Here is a 22,300-nt window from a genome sequence, read left to right as displayed (position 1 = left end):
ATTTTCAAACATGTCAAAACCTTTCACACATTTTCAACATTTTCAACATTTAACACATTTTCAGCATTTTCAAACATTTTCAAACATGTCAAAACATTTCAATACTTTTCCCACATTTTGAACATTTTAAGCACTTAACATTTTAAAACATGTTAAACATTTCAAAACATTTTCAACATTTTCAACATTTTCAACATTTTCAACATTTTCAACTTTTTCAACATTTTGAACATTTCACACATTTTAAACATTTAACACATTTTCAGCATTTTCAAACATTTTCAAACATGTCAAAACTTTTCACACATTTTGAACATTCTAAAACATTTGAAACATTTCAAAACATTTTGAATATTTTGAACATTTTGAAAATGTTCAACATTTCACACATTTGAAAAATGTTCATCATTTGAATTTTTTTTCCACATTTCAAAAATTTTTCAATATTTCAAAATATTTTTAACATTTTGAACATTTTGAACATTTCACACATTTTAAACAATCAACGCATTTTCAGCATTTTCAAACATTTTCAAACATGTCAAAACTTTTCACACATTTTGAACATTTCAAAACATTTTGAATATTTTGAACATTTTCAACATTTAACACATTTTCAGCATTTTCAAACATTTACAAACATGTCAAAACATTTAAAAACTTTTAACACATTTTGAACATTTCAAAACATTTGAAAAATGTCCAACATTTTAAAACATATTAAACATTTCAAAACATTTTGAACATTTTAAACATTACATTTATTTTACCAAAGTGCACAATTCCTAACCCGTAAATGCACACACACACACACACACACACACACACACACACACACACACACACACACACACACACACACACACACACACACACACACACACACACACGCACACACACACACACACACACACACACTAAGAGGAGCTGGTGTTTGTTTTAGCAGATGATCTAATGTGATTGGCTGACCTCTGACCTCCCTAAATGCCCTCTTACTGAAAGTTAACAAAATAAAACGACTTGATGTCACAAAATAAAACAACTTGGTGTCATTTTAGTTTCCATCTTGTGTTTAGTGTTTGCGTCTTTAAGGTCGACTTCCTCTCGCCTTTCAAGTTGTGTTGGTCACATTCTCTCACAAGCCCCTCCCCCTCCGCGTTGATTGACAGCTGATAGGGGGACAGCCGTGTGGTCTCTCCTGAAATAAACAACATTTATCTGGGGTCAAAGGTGACCACTTTCAAGGAAGAAACCATCAACTTTCCAAAATAAACCTCATTATTTAAACACAAAGAGATCAAATGTTTGCGGCATTAAAACATTTTTTATTTTCTTGGCTTTCAAATCAAAAATCTTCCCAGAAAATACAAAAAGTTTCTGAACAATTCTCAACACAAAAACACACACAAAAACACACACAATGACCTCCTCTGCATTAACACAACACTACACTACACTGCACTACATAAAACAACACCAAACTAGATGACACCACACCACACCACACCACACTACACAACACCACACCACACTACACAACACTACACAATACTACATAAAACACCAAACTACATGACACTACACAACACCACACCACACTACACAACACTACACAATACTACATAAAACACCAAACTACATGACACTACACCATGCCACACTACACAACACCACACCACACTACACAACACTACACAATACTACATAAAACATCAAACTACATGACACTACACCACACCACACTACACAACACCACACCACACTACACAATACTACATAAAACATCAAACTACATGACACTACACAACACCCTACACAACACCACACCACACTACACAACACTACACAATACTACACAAAACACCAAACTACATGACACTACACTACACCACACTACACAACACCACACCACACTACACAACACTACACAATACTACATAAAACACCAAACTACATGACACTACACCACACCACACTACACAACACCACACTACACAATACTACATAAAACATCAAACTACATGACACTACACCACACCACACTACACAACACCACACCACACTACACAACACTACACAATACTACATAAAACACCAAACTACATGACACTACACTACACCACACTACACAACACCACACTACACTACACAACACTACACAATACTACATAAAACACCAAACTACATGACACTACACTACACCACACTACAGAACACCACACCACACTACACGACACTACACAATACTACATAAAACACCAAACTACATGACACTACACCACACCACACTACACAACACCACACCACACTACACAATACTACATAAAACATCAAACTACATGACACTACACCACACCACACTACACAACACCACACTACACAACACTACACAATACTACATAAAACACCAAACTACATGACACTACACTACACCACACTACACAACACCACACTACACTACACAACACTACACAATACTTCATAAAACACCAAACTACATGACACTACAACACACCACACTACAGAACACCACACCACACTACACAACACTACACAATACTACATAAAACACCAAACTACATGACACTACACTACACAACACAACACATTAGACCAGCCAAACACATGAAAACATCAGACTACACTACACAACACAACACCAGATTAGACAAAGCAACGTCAGCTAAAACAACATAACACAACACAGCACAAGACTACACAACACCATAGAACACAACACATCACAACACTAGACTACACAACACAAAACCAAATTACACAACACAACACCAAATTACACAACACAACACCAGACAACACAACACCAAACCACACTTCAGACTAAACAACACAACTAACACGAGCTGACACAAAACTTCACAACATAACACCAGACTACACATGGCAATGTCAGCCAACACAACACAACACATACAACACAACACAACACCAGATTACACAAGGCAACGTCAGCTAAAACAACACAACACAGCATAACACTAGACAACAAAACACTAGACTACACAACACAAAACCAAATTACACAACACAACACAAAATTACACAACACAACAGAAATTACACAACACAACACTAAATTACACAACACAACACCAAACCACACATCAGACTAAACAGCACAACTAACACTAACACTAGCTGACACAAAACTTCACAACATAACACCAGACTACACATGACAACGTCAGCCAACACAACACAACACAACACAACACCAGACTACACAACACATACAACACATACAACAGAACACAACATAACTTAACAAAACACAACACCACACAACACACACAACACAACACCAAACCACACATCAGACTACACAACACAACTAACACTAACACTAGCTGACACAAAACTTCACAACATAACACCAGACTATACATGGCAATGTCAGCCAACACAACACAACACACCAGATTACACAAGACAACGTCAGCTAAAACAACACAACAAAGCATAACACTAGACAACAAAACACTAGACTACACAACACAAAACCAAATTACACAACACAACACCAAATTACACAACACAACACCAAACCACACATCAGACTAAACAACACAACTAACACTAACACTAGCTGACACAAAACTTCACAACCTAACACCAGACTACACATGGCAACGTCAGCCAACACAACACAACACAACACAAGACTACACAACACAGCCCAGAACAACACATACAACACAACACAACATAACTTAACAAAACACAACACTACACAACACACAACACAAGACTACACAACACAACACCACACAACACACCAAACCACACATCAGACTACACAACTAACACTAACACTAGCTGACACAAAACGTCACAACATAACACCAGACTACACATGGCAGCGTCAGCCAAAACAACATAACACAACACAGCACAAAACTACACAACACAACACATACAACACAGCACCAGACTACACAACACAACACTAGACAACACATACAACACACCAGACTACACAACACATCACAGCGCAACACATACAACACAACATAACTTAACACAACACTAGACAACACCACACAACACACACAACACAACACCAAACCACATACCAGACTACACGACACAACTTACACTAACACTAGCTGACACAAAACTTCACAACATAACACCAGACTACACATGGCAGCGTCAGCCAAAACAACACAACATAACACAACACAACACAACACAGCACCAGACTACACAACACAACATAACTCAACACAACAGAACACTAGGCAACACAACGCATACAACACAACACTAGACTACACAACACATCACAGCGCAACACATACAACACAACTTAAGTTAACACAACACTAGACAACACCAAACTAGACTACACAACACAACACATACAACACAACACCAAACCACACATCAGACTACACAACACACAACTAACACTAACACTAGCTGACACAAAATTTCACAACATAACACCAGACTACACATGGCAGCGTCAGCCAAAACAACACAACATAACACAACACAACACAACACAGCACCAGACTACACAACACAACATAACTCAACACAACAGAACACTAGGCAACACAACGCATACAACACAACACTAGACTACACAACACATCACAGCGCAACACATACAACACAACATAACTTAACACAACACTAGACAACACCAAACTAGACTACACAACACAACACATACAACACAACACCAAACCACACATCAGACTACACAACACACAACTAACACTAACACTAGCTGACACAAAATTTCACAACATAACACCAGACTACACATGGCAGCGTCAGCCAAAACAACACAACATAACACAACACAACACAACACAGCACCAGACTACACAACACAACATAACTCAACACAACAGAACACTAGGCAACACAACGCATACAACACAACACTAGACTACACAACACATCACAGCGCAACACATACAACACAACATAACTTAACACAACACTAGACAACACCAAACTAGACTACACAACACAACACATACAACACAACACCAAACCACACACCAGACTACACAACACACCTTACACTAACACTAGCTGACACAAAACTTCACAACATAACACCAGACTACACATGGCAGCGTCAGCCAAAACAACACAACATAACACAACACAACACAACACAGCACCAGACTACACAACACAACATAACTCAACACAACAGAACACTAGGCAACACAACGTATACAACACAACACTAGACTACACAACACATCACAGCGCAACACATACAACACAACATAACTTAACACAACACTAGACAACACCAAACTAGACTACACAACACAACACATACAACACAACACAAAACCACACATCAGACTACACAACACACAACTAACACTAACACTAGCTGACACAAAATTTCACAACATAACACCAGACTACACATGGCAGCGTCAGCCAAAACAACACAACATAACACGACACAGCACAAGATTACACAACACAACACGTACAACACAGCACCAGACTACACAACACACAACTAACACTAACACTAGCTGACACAAAACTTCACAACATAACACCAGACTACACATGGCAGCGTCCGCCAAAACAACACAACATAACACAACACAACACAACACAGCACCAGACTACACAACACAACATAACTCAACACAACAGAACACTAGGCAACACAACGCATACAACACAACACTAGACTACACAACACATCACAGCGCAACACATACAACACAACATAACTTAACACAACACTAGACAACACCAAACTAGACTACACAACACAACACCAAACCACACATCAGACTACACAACACACAACTAACACTAACACTAGCTGACACAAAATTTCACAACATAACACCAGACTACACATGGCAGCGTCAGCCAAAACAACACAACATAACACGACACAGCACAAGATTACACAACACAACACATACAACACAGCACCAGACTACACAACATAACTTAACACAACACAACACATACAACACATACAACACCAAATTACACAACACAATACCAAATTACACAACACCAAACCACACATCAGACTACACAACACAACACTGACACAAAACTTTACAACACACCAGATTACACAGGGCAACTTCAGCTAAAACAACACAACACAACACATACAACACCATACTACACAACACACTAGACAACACAACACCAGACTATACAACACCTCACCACAGAACACAAAACCAAATTACACAACACAATACCGGACTACACAACACACACAAAACAACACAACCCATCAGACGAGACAAAAAGACACATGGACACGTCCAAAGCAGGAGTTGTGTAGTTGTGTAGATGTTGTGCGTCAGGTGTCACATTTCCTCCTCAGACTGCAGGGATTTTCCTCCTGCTGGTTTTGGCCTCATTAGCATACGGCCCCGCCCCCCGAGCTGTGATTGGCCGGCAGGCGGGCATGCGGAGTCGGTCAGTGGGAGTCGAAGTTTCCAGAGAGGAGGATGAAGTTTGAGGGCAGCAGCTGCTGGAGTGAGTGAGATGAGCGAGGAGCAACATGGAAGACTTTCTCCTTCAAGTCTTCTTTTGAGCGGACCGGACTTGGACAACTAAATCACCTCGGATTTGACTTTAGATGGAAAAGAAGGATTTGATCTTTGTTGGATCACTTTGACTCATCCTCAAGTGACCTGGAGATCATTTGTCTCTCTCGGGAAGGTTCTCGGACATGTTGATCCAGTAGGTCTTTGTCCATCATCATGCTGCTGGTTCTGATTGTGGTCCTGAATTTGAGCTGGGGGGCTCGCAGCTCCGAGCCCTCGTCCATAACTGTCCAGTACCGCATGTGGGAGGAGCAGCCTGTGGGAACTCGGGTCGGCCGCCTGGTGGACGACCTTTGGCAGATGGACCAGGTGGGTCCCCTGGAGGACTTCCAGGTCGTGGAACACGGAAGAACCCTTCCCTTTTCTGTCAGCGCTCGAGATGGCATTGTCTCCACCCAGGGACGTTTGGACAGGGAGGAGTTGTGTCGTGGTTCCGATTTGTGCGAGGTGGCCTTCAGTGTTCTCTACAAAAAAAGCGGCGCGGTGAACTGCCTGCGGGTTCACGTGGAGGTGATGGACCTGAATGACCACAGTCCCAGCTTTGCCAGTCCAGCACAGGAAGTGGAGATCTCAGAGACGGCCAGCCTACGAATGAGAATCCCGCTGGAATGTGCAGTGGATCCTGATGCAGGAGCCAACGGTCTTCAGAACTATTCGCTTTCTGTCAATCAACACTTTGATCTGGATGTGACAACTGCCCTGGGCGGGACTAAACAGGCGGAGCTGGTGGTGATCAAAGAACTGGACAGGGAAGTGCAAGCATCCTTTGACCTCATCCTGGTGGCATGGGACAAAGGGAACCCTCCGAGGTCTGGGAGTACCTTAGTCCATGTTAATATTCTGGACTCAAATGATAATAGTCCTACTTTTGAGGAAAGTACCCCTACTGTGGAGATACCTGAGAACACGGCCCGAGGAACAACCATCATCCACCTTAAAGCCACTGATCCAGACCAAGGTGCCAACGGGGAGGTGGAGTACTCGCTAAGTAAGCACACACATCCTGAGGTTCAGAGGCTGTTCTATGTGGATCCACAGAGCGGTGTTGTGAGTGTCAGAGCCCCTCTGGATTACGAGGCCCATTCCTCCCATGAAGTCATCATACAAGCCCGTGATCGTGGACCTAACTCCATTCCTTCGCACTTCATGCTCCATGTCAAGCTAACAGACGTTAACGATAACGCCCCCAGGATACACATGACCTGGACTCATCCCAACTCGGCGGCTGCGACCGTGCTGGAAGGAGCCCCGGCGGACACCTTCCTTGCCCTGGTGATGGTTTCTGATGCGGATTCAGGAGAAAATGGGAAAGTGACAGCGGTGATGCCGCAAAGTTCCGGCCCATTCCGCCTTAAAAAGGTGCACGGTGAAAACTACATGATCGTAACTGCTGGCCCCCTGGATCGGGAGAAGGTGATGGACTACAACGTTACACTTCTGGCGCAGGATTATGGAGATCCTCCGCTGTCCTGCGTCAAACACCTGCCTGTTCATGTTCTGGATGAGAACGACAACGCGCCAGTTTTTTCATCCTCTATCTTCAAAGCTTCCTTCGAGGAGAACAACCTAGCGGGTTATCGCGCACTCAAAGTAGAAGCGCATGACGCCGACTTGGAGCTGAGTGGCAGAGTCTTGTACTACATTCCCAACTCCACTCAGACCTTCTCCATCCACCCCACAAGTGGCGTAGTCAACGTCCTTCACCCTCTAGACTACGAAGAGTCACAGTCCCACTCATTCCTGGTGGAAGCCGTGGATCAGGGCCATCCGCCTCATAGGACCGTGGCCACGGTGCAGATTGACCTCCAGGATGTGAACGACAACTACCCGGTCATTAAGGAGCCCAGACCCAAAGAGGGTGTGGCTTTCATAAGTGTTCCAGTGGATGCAGACCATGGGGAGATTGTGACCGAACTAGAAAGTGATGCTGAGGAAGAATCGAGCGGTTTTCCCATGGAACATTCAGTCCGAGAGGGATTCGATGGATTTCTTGTGTCTACAATAAAGGCTGAAGATTCTGATTCAGGACTGAATGGACGACTCCAGTTCTTCATCACTGACGGAAACCCGCACGGGCTCTTCTGGTTGGACCAGACCACGGGCCAACTGTTTATGAACACTACCAATGCCACTGAGCTCATTGGGAAAACCATCAAGGTACACATTTCTGTATCTGACATGGGGACCCCCAGCTTGACCACCAAGGCCACACTGGAAGTGGCCTTTATCAACCTTAAGGACCACTTGAAGAACTCGTCTCCTGGCAACCGCGGGCGGCTCAGCTTCACCGTGATGATGGCCATCTGCCTGGGGGCGGCATGTCTGCTGCTGCTGCTAGCCGTCGCTGTCGTCACAACATTCTGTCGGCCCGACAAACGGGAGAACCGGGCGTACAACTGCAGGCAGGCCGAGTCGACGTACACCCGCCATCCTCGACGCCCGCAGAAGAACATCAGGAAGTCGGACATTCAGCTCATTCCTGTCATCAGGGAACGCAAAGAGGGTCCTCCTCTGGACGACAGCGAGACGACACCGCTGACTCCGGCGACGACACAGGACCAAGAACCCGAGAGACACTTTGATTTTACGCCCTTAATGATCAACTCCAGCTTCCATTCCCAAAATCACCTTGACGGGAATGCCCCTCATACCAGAACACTTCGAAAACCCGGAAACATTGAACTGGACGGCACTTCACAAACTTTGACGCCCGCGACATCGTATCGGACTCTTCGGAAGGCCAGAAACCAGTCCTCATCCTCTTTAGCGTCCCGTTCCAGCACCTTGAAGCGGGAGAAGGCCGACACCGCGAGCTCCACGCCTCTGGCGACTCTCAGGAGGCCAAAGGCTGCGGAGAGTCAAGGACCGTACGACGCGGAACAACGGCGGATGCTTCGGAACCTGGTACGGCTGTCCATGGCGGCGTTCGCAGACTCCATCGAGCTCTCCTCAGCCTCCCCGGAAGTGCAGGTGAGTTCCGTGGTCCAACAAGCTAATTAGAAGTAAAACCTCTTCACTTGTGATAGCAAACATGATCGTATTACGGCGTGGCATGGTGGGTAGGGCAGCCGCGCCAGAAACTCCAGAGTTCCAGGTTCGCTACCTGCCTTTTGCCATCCAAATCACTGCCGATGTGTTCGTCTACCCCAGGGTAACTGTGCCTACAAATGTGTGAAAGGTGTGAATGTAAGCGCTTTGAGTATCTAGTACCTTAATTACTTGACAGGTGTGTTGTTGTTGTACAGCTTGACCTTAATTACCTGACAGGTGTGTTGTTGTTTTACTGCTTTACCTTAATTACCTGACAGGTGTGTTGTTGTTATACTGCTTTACCTTAATTACCTGACAGGTGTGTTGTTGTTATACTGCTTTACCTTAATTACCTGACAGGAGTGTTGTTGTTATACTGCTTTACCTTAATTACCTGACAAGTGTGTTGTTGTTATACTGCTTTACCTTAATTACCTGACAGGTGTGTTGTTGTTTTACTGCTTTACCTTAATTACCTGACAGGTGTGTTGTTGTTATACTGCTTGACCTTAATTACCTGACAGGTGTGTTGTTGTTATACTGCTTTACCTTAATTACCTGACAGGTGTGTTGTTGTTAAGCTGCTTTACCTTAATTACCTGACAGGTGTGTTGTTGTTATACTGCTTTAACTTAATTACCTGACAGGTGTGTTGTTGTTATACTGCTTTACCTTAATTACCTGACAGGCGTGTTGTTGTTAAGCTGTTTTACCTTAATTACCTGACAGGTGTGTTGTTGTTTTACTGCTTTACCTTAATTACCTGACAGGCGTGTTGTTGTTAAGCTGCTTTACCTTAATTACCTGACAGGTGTGTTGTTGTTTTACTGCTTGACCTTAATTACCTGACAGGTGTGTTGTTGTTATACTGCTTTAACTTAATTACCTGACAGGTGTGTTGTTGTTATACTGCTTTACCTTAATTACCTGACAGGTGTGTTGTTGTTATGCTGCTTGACCTTAATTACCTGACAGGTGTGTTGTTGTTGTACTGCTTGACCTTAATTACCTGACAGGTGTGTTGTTGTTGTACTGCTTGACCTTAATTACTTGACAGGTGTGTTGTTGTTGTACAGCTTGACCTTAATTACCTGACAGGTGTGTTGTTGTCATACTGCTTTACCTTAATTACCTGACAGGTGTGTTGTTGTCATACTGCTTTACCTTAATTACCTGACAGGTGTGTTGTTGTTATACTGCTTGACCTTAATTACCTGACAGGTGTGTGGTTGTTATAGTGCTTTACCTTAATTACCTGACAGGTGAGTTGTTGTTATACTGCTTTACCTTAATTACCTGACAGGTGTGTGGTTGTTATACTGCTTGACCTTAATTACCTGACAGGCGTGTTGTTGTTAAGCTGCTTTACCTTAATTACCTGACAGGTGTGTTGTTGTTAAGCTGCTTTACCTTAATTACCTGACAGGTGTGTTGTTGTTAAGCTGCTTTACCTTAATTACCTGACAGGTGTGTTGTTGTTAAGCTGCTTTACCTTAATTACCTGACAGGTGTGTTGTTGTTAAGCTGCTTTACCTTAATTACCTGACAGGTGTGTTGTTGTTAAGCTGCTTTACCTTAATTACCTGACAGGTGAGTTGTTGTTATACTGCTTTACCTTAATTACCTGACAGGTGTGTTGTTGTTATACTGCTTGACCTTAATTACCTGACAGGTGTGTTGTTGTTATACTGCTTTACCTTAATTACCTGACAGGTGTGTTGTTGTTAAGCTGCTTTACCTTAATTACCTGACAGGTGTGTTGTTGTTAAGCTGCTTTACCTTAATTACCTGACAGGTGTGTTGTTGTTAAGCTGCTTTACCTTAATTACCTGACAGGTGTGTTGTTGTTAAGCTGCTTTACCTTAATTACCTGACAGGTGTGTTGTTGTTTTACTGTTTTACCTTAATTACCTGACAGGTGTGTTGTTGTTAAGCTGCTTTACCTTAATTACCTGACAGGTGTGTTGTTGTTAAGCTGCTTTACCTTAATTACCTGACAGGTGTGTTGTTGTTTTACTGTTTTACCTTAATTACCTGACAGGTGTGTTGTTGTTTTACTGTTTTACCTTAATTACCTGACAGGTGTGTTGTTGTTAAGCTGCTTTACCTTAATTACCTGACAGGTGTGTTGTTGTTATACTGCTTTACCTTAATTACCTGACAGGTGTGTTGTTGTTATACTGCTTTACCTTAATTACCTGACAGGTGTGTTGTTGTTAAGCTGCTTTACCTTAATTACCTGACAGGTGTGTTGTTGTTATACTGCTTTACCTTAATTACCTGACAGGTGTGTTGTTGTTATACTGCTTGACCTTAATTACCTGACAGGTGTGTTGTTGTTAAGCTGCTTTACCTTAATTACCTGACAGGTGTGTTGTTGTTAAGCTGCTTTACCTTAATTACCTGACAGGTGTGTTGTTGTTAAGCTGCTTTACCTTAATTACCTGACAGGTGTGTTGTTGTTTTACTGTTTTACCTTAATTACCTGACAGGTGTGTTGTTGTTAAGCTGCTTTACCTTAATTACCTGACAGGTGTGTTGTTGTTAAGCTGCTTTACCTTAATTACCTGACAGGTGTGTTGTTGTTTTACTGTTTTACCTTAATTACCTGACAGGTGTGTTGTTGTTTTACTGTTTTACCTTAATTACCTGACAGGTGTGTGGTTGTTTTACCGCTTTACCTTAATTACCTGACAGGTGTGTTGTTGTTATACTGCTTTACCTTAATTACCTGACAGGTGTGTTGTTGTTATACTGCTTTACCTTAATTACCTGACAGGTGTGTGGTTGTTATACTGCTTTACCTTAATTACCTGACAGGTGTGTGGTTGTTATACTGCTTTACCTTAATTACCTGACAGGTGTGTTGTTGTTATACTGCTTTACCTTAATTACCTGACAGGTGTGTGGTTGTTATAGTGCTTTACCTTAATTACCTGACAGGTGTGTTGTTGTTAAGCTGCTTTACCTTAATTACCTGACAGGTGTGTTGTTGTTATACTGCTTTACCTTAATTACCTGACAGGTGTGTTGTTGTTAAGCTGCTTTACCTTAATTACCTGACAGGTGTGTTGTCATACTGCTTTACCTTAATTACCTGACAGGTGTGTTGTTGTTATACTGCTTTACCTTAATTACCTGCCAGGTGTGTGGTTGTTATAGTGCTTTACCTTAATTACCTGACAGGTGTGTTGTTGTTAAGCTGCTTTACCTTAATTACCTGACAGGTGTGTTGTTGTTATACTGCTTTACCTTAATTACCTGACAGGTGTGTTGTTGTTATACTGCTTTACGTTAATTACCTGACAGGTGTGTTGTTGTTATACTGCTTTACCTTAATTACCTGACAGGTGAGTGGTTGTTATACTGCTTTACCTTAATTACCTGACAGGTGTGTTGTTGTTATACTGCTTGACCTTAATTACCTGACAGGTGTGTTGTTGTAAGTGTGAAAGGTGTGAATGTAAGTGCTTTGAGTATGTAGTTGCTAGAAAAGCGCTACATAAATCTAGTCCATTATTATTACCATAAGAAATGTTTCCATTATTTTCTGGTGTGGAATGTCAGAAATGAACGTGAAACGGAGAGCAATGGTAGTTCTGAAAAAACGCTAACCTATTTATTATTAACCGTCTAAAATGGACTTACGCTGTCTTTAAGTTAAAGTGGAGTGGTAATTGCGTTTTGGCGGCCACGGCAATCAACGAAGTTAAGCTCAGGACGCAGTAAGTTGAATGATGCGGACACCTTTGTTACGGGATGCTTTCTAATTCTGCCTCGGAGACTTTGTAAGTGCAAGTAATATGCAGCTATAACTATTTCATACTTGTTTAATAACTTGAAGTAAATAATGAAGATTAAAAACCAATTAAAAACAAAAAATTCTACAATTTTTTTTTATTAAAATCAGTCTTTTTCTCACAATGTGTCGACTTTTTTCCTATAAAATTGGGAACAATTTCTCATATTCTTTCTGTTTCTGTAATATTGCAATATTTTCTCGTAAAATTATGACTTTTCAATGCAAAATGGTGACGTTTGTCATGGAAAATTCAGACTTTTATCACAATATTGCCCATTTTTTGTTGTTCTTGTAAAATAGTGACATTTTTTGAGTAAAATTAGGACTTTTGTCATCATTTTGCAGAGTAAAGTTTTGATAATTATCAAAGTTTTCTCATAAAATTGTGACTTTTGTCGAGTAAAACGACGACTCTTTTCATAAAGTTGCAAACATTTTAAACTTTTCTTGTAAAATTCCAACTTTTATCATAATATTGCACAAATGTTCCGTTTTTCTTGTCAAATTTTGACTTGCGTTGAGTAAAATGAGGACTTTTATTATAATACTACCAACATTCTAAGTTTTTCTTGTGAAAATAGTGACCTAAAAATGTAATAAATATGTATATAGAGACATAACTTGAAGTAAATAATGAAGATTAAAAAACAATTACAAACAAAAAATTCTAAAATAAATAAATTAACTAAAAGCAGTCTTTTTCTCACGATGTGTCGACTTTTTTTTTCTTATAAAATTAGGAACAATTTCTCATATTCTTTCTGTTTCTGTAATATTGCAATATTTTCTCGTAAAATTATGACTTTTCAATGCAAAATGGTGACATTTGTCATGTAAAATTCAGACTTTTATCACAATATTGCCCATTTTTTGTTGTTCTTGTAAAATAGTGACATTTTTTGAGTAAAATTAGGACTTTTGTCATCATTTTGCAGAGTAAAGTTTTGATTATTATCAAAGTTTTCTTATAAAATTGTGACTTTTGTCGAGTAAAATTACGACTCTTTTCATAAAATTGCCAACATTTTAAGCTTTTCTTGTAAAATTGCGACTGTTATTGAGTAAAATTCCAACTTTTATCATAATATTGCACAAATGTTCCGTTTTTCTTGTAAAATTTTGACTTGCGTTGAGTAAAATGACGACTTTTATTATAATACTGCCAACATTCTAAGTTTTTCTTGTGAAAATAGTGACCTAAAAATGTAATAAATATGTATATAGAGACATACTGTAATAATTTGAAGTAAATAATGAAGATTAAAAACCAATTACAAACAATAAATTCTAAAATTTTTTTTTAATTAAAATCAGTCTTTTTCTCACAATGTGTCGACTTTTTTTTCTTATAAAATTGGGAACAATTTCTCATATTCTTTCTGTTTCTGTAATATTGCAATATTTTCTCGTAAAATTATGACTTTTTAATGCAAAATGGTGACTTTTGTCATGTAAAATTCAGACTTTTATCACAATATTGCCCATTTTTTGTTGTTCTTGTAAAATAGTGACATTTTTTGAGTAAAATTAGGACTTTTGTCATCATTTTGCAGAGTAAAGTTTTGATTATTATCAAAGTTTTCTTATAAAATTGTGACTTTTGTCGAGTAAAATGACGACTCTTTTCATACAATTGCCAAAATGTTGAGCTTTTCTTGTAAAATTGCGACTGTTATTGAGTAAAATTCCAACTTTTATCATAATATTGCACAAATTTTCAGTTTTTCTTGTCAAATTTTGACTTGCGTTGAGTAAAATGAGGACTTTTATTATAATACTGCCAACATTCTAAGTTTTTCTTGTGAAAATAGTGACCTAAAAATGTAATAAATATGTATATAGAGACATACTGTAATAACTTGAAGTAAATAATGAAGATTAAAAACCAATTACAAACAAATTCTAAAAAAAATTTATTTATTAAAATCAGTCTTTTTCTCACAATGTGTCGACTTTTTTCCTCTAAAATTGGGAACAATTTCTCATATTCTTTCTGTTTCTGTAATATTGCAATATTTTCTCGTAAAATTATGACTTTTCAATGCAAAATGGTGACGTTTGTCATGTAAAATTCAGACTTTTATCACAATATTGCCCATTTTTTGTTGTTCTTGTAAAATAGTGACATTTTTTGAGTAAAATTATGACTTTTGTCATCATTTTGCAGAGTAAATTTCCGATTATTATCATAATGTTGCCAAAATTTCAAAGTTTTCTTTTAAAATTGTGACTTTTGTCGAGTAAAATTACAACTTTTTTCATACAATTGCCAACATTTTAAGCTTTTCTTGTAAAATTGCGACTTTTATTGAGTGAAATTCCAACTTTTATCATAATATTGCACAAATGTTCCGTTTTTCGTGTAACATTTTGACTTGCGTTGAGTAAAATGAGGACTTTTATTATAATACTGCCAACATTCTAAGTTTTTCTTGTGAAATTGTGACCTAAAAATGTAATAAATATGTATATAGAGACATACTGTAATAATTTGAAGTAAATAATGAAGATTAAAAACCAATTATAAACAATAAATTCTAAAAAATTTTTTTTTTATTAAAATCAGTCTTTTTCTCACAATGTGTCAACTTTTTTCTTATAAAATTGGGAACAATTTCTCATATTCTTTCTGTTTCTGTAATATTGCAATATTTTCTCGTAAAATTATGACTTTTTAATGCAAAATGGTGACGTTTGTCATGTAAAATTCAGACTTTTATCACAATATTGCCCATTTTTTTGTTGTTCTTGTAAAATAGTGACCTTTTTTGAGTAAAATTATGACTTTTGTCATCATTTTGCAGAGTTAAGTTCCGATTATTATTATTATAATGTTGCCAACATTTAAAAGTTTTCTTATAAAATTGTGACTTTTGTCGAGTAAATGACGACTCTTTTCATAAAATTGCCAAAATGTTGAGCTTTTCTTGTAAAATTGCGACTGTTATTGAGTAAAATTCCAACTTTTATCATAATATTGCACAAATGTTCAGTTTTTCTTGTAAAATTTTGACTTGCGTTGAGTAAAATGATGACTTTTATTATAATACTGCCAACATTCTAAGTTTTTCTTGTGAAAATAGTGACCTAAAAATGTAATAAATATGTATATAGAGACATAACTTGAAGTAAATAATGAAGATTAGAAACCAATTACAAACAAAAAATTCTAAAATAAATAAATGAACTAAAAGCAGTCTGTTTCTCACAATGTGTCGCCTTTTTTTTCTTATAAAATTGGGAACAATTTCTCATATTCTTTCTGTTTCTGTAATATTGCAATATTTTCTCGTAAAATTATGACTTTTCAATGCAAAATGGTGACGTTTGTCATGGAAAATTCAGACTTTTATCACAATATTGCCCATTTTTTGTTGTTCTTGTAAAATAGTGACATTTTTTGAGTAAAATTAGGACTTTTGTCATCATTTTGCAGAGTAAAGTTTTGATAATTATCAAAGTTTTCTCATAAAATTGTGACTTTTGTCGAGTAAAACGACGACTCTTTTCATAAAGTTGCAAACATTTTAAACTTTTCTTGTAAAATTCCAACTTTTATCATAATATTGCACAAATGTTCCGTTTTTCTTGTCAAATTTTGACTTGCGTTGAGTAAAATGAGGACTTTTATTATAATATTGCCAACATTCTAAGTTTTTCTTGTGAAAATAGTGACCTAAAAATGTAATAAATATGTATATAGAGACATAACTTGAAGTAAATAATGAAGATTAAAAAACAATTACAAACAAAAAATTCTAAAATAAATAAATTAACTAAAAGCAGTCTTTTTCTCACGATGTGTCGACTTTTTTTTTCTTATAAAATTAGGAACAATTTCTCATATTCTTTCTGTTTCTGTAATATTGCAATATTTTCTCGTAAAATTATGACTTTTCAATGCAAAATGGTGACATTTGTCATGTAAAATTCAGACTTTTATCACAATATTGCCCATTTTTTGTTGTTCTTGTAAAATAGTGACATTTTTTGAGTAAAATTAGGACTTTTGTCATCATTTTGCAGAGTAAAGTTTTGATTATTATCAAAGTTTTCTTATAAAATTGTGACTTTTGTCGAGTAAAATTACGACTCTTTTCATAAAATTGCCAACATTTTAAGCTTTTCTTGTAAAATTGCGACTGTTATTGAGTAAAATTCCAACTTTTATCATAATATTGCACAAATGTTCCGTTTTTCTTGTAAAATTTTGACTTGCGTTGAGTAAAATGACGACTTTTATTATAATACTGCCAACATTCTAAGTTTTTCTTGTGAAAATAGTGACCTAAAAATGTAATAAATATGTATATAGAGACATACTGTAATAATTTGAAGTAAATAATGAAGATTAAAAACCAATTACAAACAATAAATTCTAAAAATTTTTTTTAATTAAAATCAGTCTTTTTCTCACAATGTGTCGACTTTTTTTTCTTATAAAATTGGGAACAATTTCTCATATTCTTTCTGTTTCTGTAATATTGCAATATTTTCTCGTAAAATTATGACTTTTTAATGCAAAATGGTGACTTTTGTCATGTAAAATTCAGACTTTTATCACAATATTGCCCATTTTTTGTTGTTCTTGTAAAATAGTGACATTTTTTGAGTAAAATTAGGACTTTTGTCATCATTTTGCAGAGTAAAGTTTTGATTATTATCAAAGTTTTCTTATAAAATTGTGACTTTTGTCGAGTAAAATGACGACTCTTTTCATACAATTGCCAAAATGTTGAGCTTTTCTTGTAAAATTGCGACTGTTATTGAGTAAAATTCCAACTTTTATCATAATATTGCACAAATTTTCAGTTTTTCTTGTCAAATTTTGACTTGCGTTGAGTAAAATGAGGACTTTTATTATAATACTGCCAACATTCTAAGTTTTTCTTGTGAAAATAGTGACCTAAAAATGTAATAAATATGTATATAGAGACATACTGTAATAACTTGAAGTAAATAATGAAGATTAAAAACCAATTACAAACAAATTCTAAAAAAAATTTATTTATTAAAATCAGTCTTTTTCTCACAATGTGTCGACTTTTTTCCTCTAAAATTGGGAACAATTTCTCATATTCTTTCTGTTTCTGTAATATTGCAATATTTTCTCGTAAAATTATGACTTTTCAATGCAAAATGGTGACGTTTGTCATGTAAAATTCAGACTTTTATCACAATATTGCCCATTTTTTGTTGTTCTTGTAAAATAGTGACATTTTTTGAGTAAAATTATGACTTTTGTCATCATTTTGCAGAGTAAATTTCCGATTATTATCATAATGTTGCCAAAATTTCAAAGTTTTCTTTTAAAATTGTGACTTTTGTCGAGTAAAATTACAACTTTTTTCATACAATTGCCAACATTTTAAGCTTTTCTTGTAAAATTGCGACTTTTATTGAGTGAAATTCCAACTTTTATCATAATATTGCACAAATGTTCCGTTTTTCGTGTAACATTTTGACTTGCGTTGAGTAAAATGAGGACTTTTATTATAATACTGCCAACATTCTAAGTTTTTCTTGTGAAATTGTGACCTAAAAATGTAATAAATATGTATATAGAGACATACTGTAATAATTTGAAGTAAATAATGAAGATTAAAAACCAATTATAAACAATAAATTCTAAAAAATTTTTTTTTTATTAAAATCAGTCTTTTTCTCACAATGTGTCAACTTTTTTCTTATAAAATTGGGAACAATTTCTCATATTCTTTCTGTTTCTGTAATATTGCAATATTTTCTCGTAAAATTATGACTTTTTAATGCAAAATGGTGACGTTTGTCATGTAAAATTCAGACTTTTATCACAATATTGCCCATTTTTTTGTTGTTCTTGTAAAATAGTGACCTTTTTTGAGTAAAATTATGACTTTTGTCATCATTTTGCAGAGTTAAGTTCCGATTATTATTATTATAATGTTGCCAACATTTAAAAGTTTTCTTATAAAATTGTGACTTTTGTCGAGTAAATGACGACTCTTTTCATAAAATTGCCAAAATGTTGAGCTTTTCTTGTAAAATTGCGACTGTTATTGAGTAAAATTCCAACTTTTATCATAATATTGCACAAATGTTCAGTTTTTCTTGTAAAATTTTGACTTGCGTTGAGTAAAATGAGGACTTTTATTATAATACTGCCAACATTCTAAGTTTTTCTTGTGAAAATAGTGACCTAAAAATGTAATAAATATGTATATAGAGACATAACTTGAAGTAAATAATGAAGATTAGAAACCAATTACAAACAAAAAATTCTAAAATAAATAAATGAACTAAAAGCAGTCTGTTTCTCACAATGTGTCGCCTTTTTTTTCTTATAAAATTGGGAACAATTTCTCATATTCTTTCTGTTTCTGTAATATTGCAATATTTTCTCGTAAAATTATGACTTTTTAATGCAAAATGGTGACATTTGTCATGTAAAATTCAGATTTTATCACAATATTGCCCATTTTTTGTTGTTTTTGTAAAATAGTGACATTTTTTGAGTAAAATTAGGACTTTTGTCATAATTTTGCAGAGTAAAGTTTTGATTATTATCAAAGTTTTCTTATAAAATTGTGACTTTTGTTGAGTAAAACAACGACTTTTTTCATAAAATTGCCAAAATGTTGAGCTTTTCTTGTAAAATTGCGACTGTTATTGAGTAAAATTCCAACTTTTATCATAATATTGCACAAATGTTCCGTTTTTCTTGTCAAATTTTGACTTGCGTTGAGTAAAATGAGGACTTTTATTATAATACAGCCAACATTCTAAGTTTTTATTGTGAAATTGTGACCTAAAAATGTAATAAATATGTATATAGAGACATAACTTGAAGTAAATAATGAAGATTCAAAACCAATTACAAACAAAAAATTCTAAATTAAAAAAAAAATTAAAAGCAGTCTTTTTCTCACAATGTGTCGACTTTTTTTTCTTATAAAATTGGGAACAATTTCTCATATTCTTTCTGTTTCTGGAATATTGCAATATTTTCTCGTAAAATTATGACTTTTTAATGCAAAATGGTGACATTTGTCATGTAAAATTCAGACTTTTATCACAATATTGCCCATTTTTTGTTGTTCTTGTAAAATAGTGAAATTTTTTGAGTAAAATTAGGACTTTTGTCATCATTTTGCAGAGTAAAGTTTTGATTGTTATCAAAGTTTTCTTATAAAATTGTGACTTTTGTTGAGTAAAACGACGACTTTTTTCATAAAATTGCCAAAATGTTGAGCTTTTCTTGTAAAATTGCGACTGTTATTGAGTAAAATTCCAACTTTTATCATAATATTGCACAAATGTTCAGTTTTTCTTGTAACATTTTGACTTGCGTTGAGTAAAATGAGGACTTTTATTATAATACTGCCAACATTCTAAGTTTTTCTTGTGAAAATTGTGACCTAAAAATGTAATAAATATGTATATAGAGACATAACTTGAAGTAAATAATGAAGATTAAAAACCAATTACAAACTAAAAATTCTGAAATAAATAAATTAACTAAAAGCAGTCTTTTTTTCACAATGTGTCAACTTTTTTTTCTTATAAAATTGGGAACAATTTCTCATATTATTTCTGTTTCTGTAATATTGCAATATTTTCTCGTAAAATTATGACTTTTCAATGCAAAATGGTGACGTTTGTCATGTAAAATTCAGACTTTTATCACAATATTGCCCATTTTTTGTTGTTCTTGTAAAATAGTGACATTTTTTGAGTAAAATTAGGACTTTTGTCATCATTTTGCAGAGTAAAGTTCCGATTATTATCAAAGTTTTCTTATAAAATTGTGACTTTTGTCGAGTAAAACGACGACTCTTTTCATAAAGTTGCAAACATTTTAAACTTTTCTTGTAAAATTCCAACTTTTATCATAATATTTTTCTTGTGAAATTGTGACCTAAAAATGTAATAAATATGTATATAGAGACATAACTTGAAGTAGATAATGAAGATTAAAAACCAATTACAAACAAAAAATTCTAAATTTAAAAAAAAATTAAAATCAGTCTTTTTCTCACAATGTGTCGACTTTTTTCTTATAAAGTTGGGAACAATTTCTCATATTCTTTCTGTTTCTGTAATATTGCAATATTTTCTCGTAAAATTATGACTTTTCAATGCAAAATGGTGACGTTTGTCATGTAAAATTCAGACTTTTATCACAATATTGCCCATTTTTTGTTGTTCTTGTAAAATAGTGAAATATTTTGAGAAAAATTAGGACTTTTGTCATAATTTTGCAGAGTAAAGTTCCGATTATTATCAAAGTTTTCTTATAAAATTGTGACTTTTGTCGAGTAAAACAACGACTCTTTTCATAAAATTGCCAAAATGTTGAGCTTTTCTTGTAAAATTGCGACTGTTATTGAGTAAAATTCCAACTTTTATTATAATACTGCCAACATTCTAAGCTTTTCTTGTGAAAATAGTGACCTAAAAATGTAATAAATATGTATATAGAGACATCCTGTAATAATTTGAAGTAAATAATGAAGATTAAAAACCAATTACAAACAATAAATTCTAAAAATTTTTATTTATTAAAAGCAGTCTTTTTCTCACAATGTGTCGACTTTTTTCCTATAAAATTGGGAACAATTTCTCATATTCTTTCTGTTTCTCTAATATTGCAATATTTTCTCGTAAAATTATGACTTTTTAATGCAAAATGGTGACATTTGTCATATAAAATTCAGACTTTTATCACAATATTGCCCATTTTTTTGTTGTTCTTGTAAAATAGTGAAATATTTTGAGAAAAATTATGACTTTTGTCATAATTTTGCAGAGTAAAGTTTTGATTATTATCAAAGTTTTCTTATAAAATTGTGACTTTTGTCGAGTAAAACGACGACTTTTTTCATAAAATTGC

The 22,300-nt window shown here is 35.6% G+C and overlaps 1 protein-coding gene across 2 annotated transcripts in view; it reads left to right on the top strand.

Moving 5' to 3' along the window:
* Positions 1 to 6,592: 6,592 nt before the first annotated feature.
* Positions 6,593 to 22,300, top strand: part of LOC133645229 (protocadherin-12-like) — a 47,046-nt gene continuing 31,338 nt past the window's right edge. For both annotated transcript variants that reach the window (XM_062040114.1, XM_062040113.1), the window contains exon 1: positions 6,593 to 9,566. In XM_062040114.1, coding sequence (XP_061896098.1) covers positions 6,753 to 9,566 — 2,814 coding nt within the window. In that variant the 5' untranslated portion in view covers positions 6,593 to 6,752. The remainder of the gene's footprint in view (positions 9,567 to 22,300) is intronic.

Source organism: Entelurus aequoreus, linkage group LG28, assembly GCF_033978785.1.
Source record: "Entelurus aequoreus isolate RoL-2023_Sb linkage group LG28, RoL_Eaeq_v1.1, whole genome shotgun sequence".
Taxonomy (NCBI): Eukaryota; Metazoa; Chordata; class Actinopteri; order Syngnathiformes; family Syngnathidae; genus Entelurus; species Entelurus aequoreus.
Note: the sequence above shows the minus strand (reverse complement) of the source record. Positions and strands in the feature narration are given on the sequence as shown.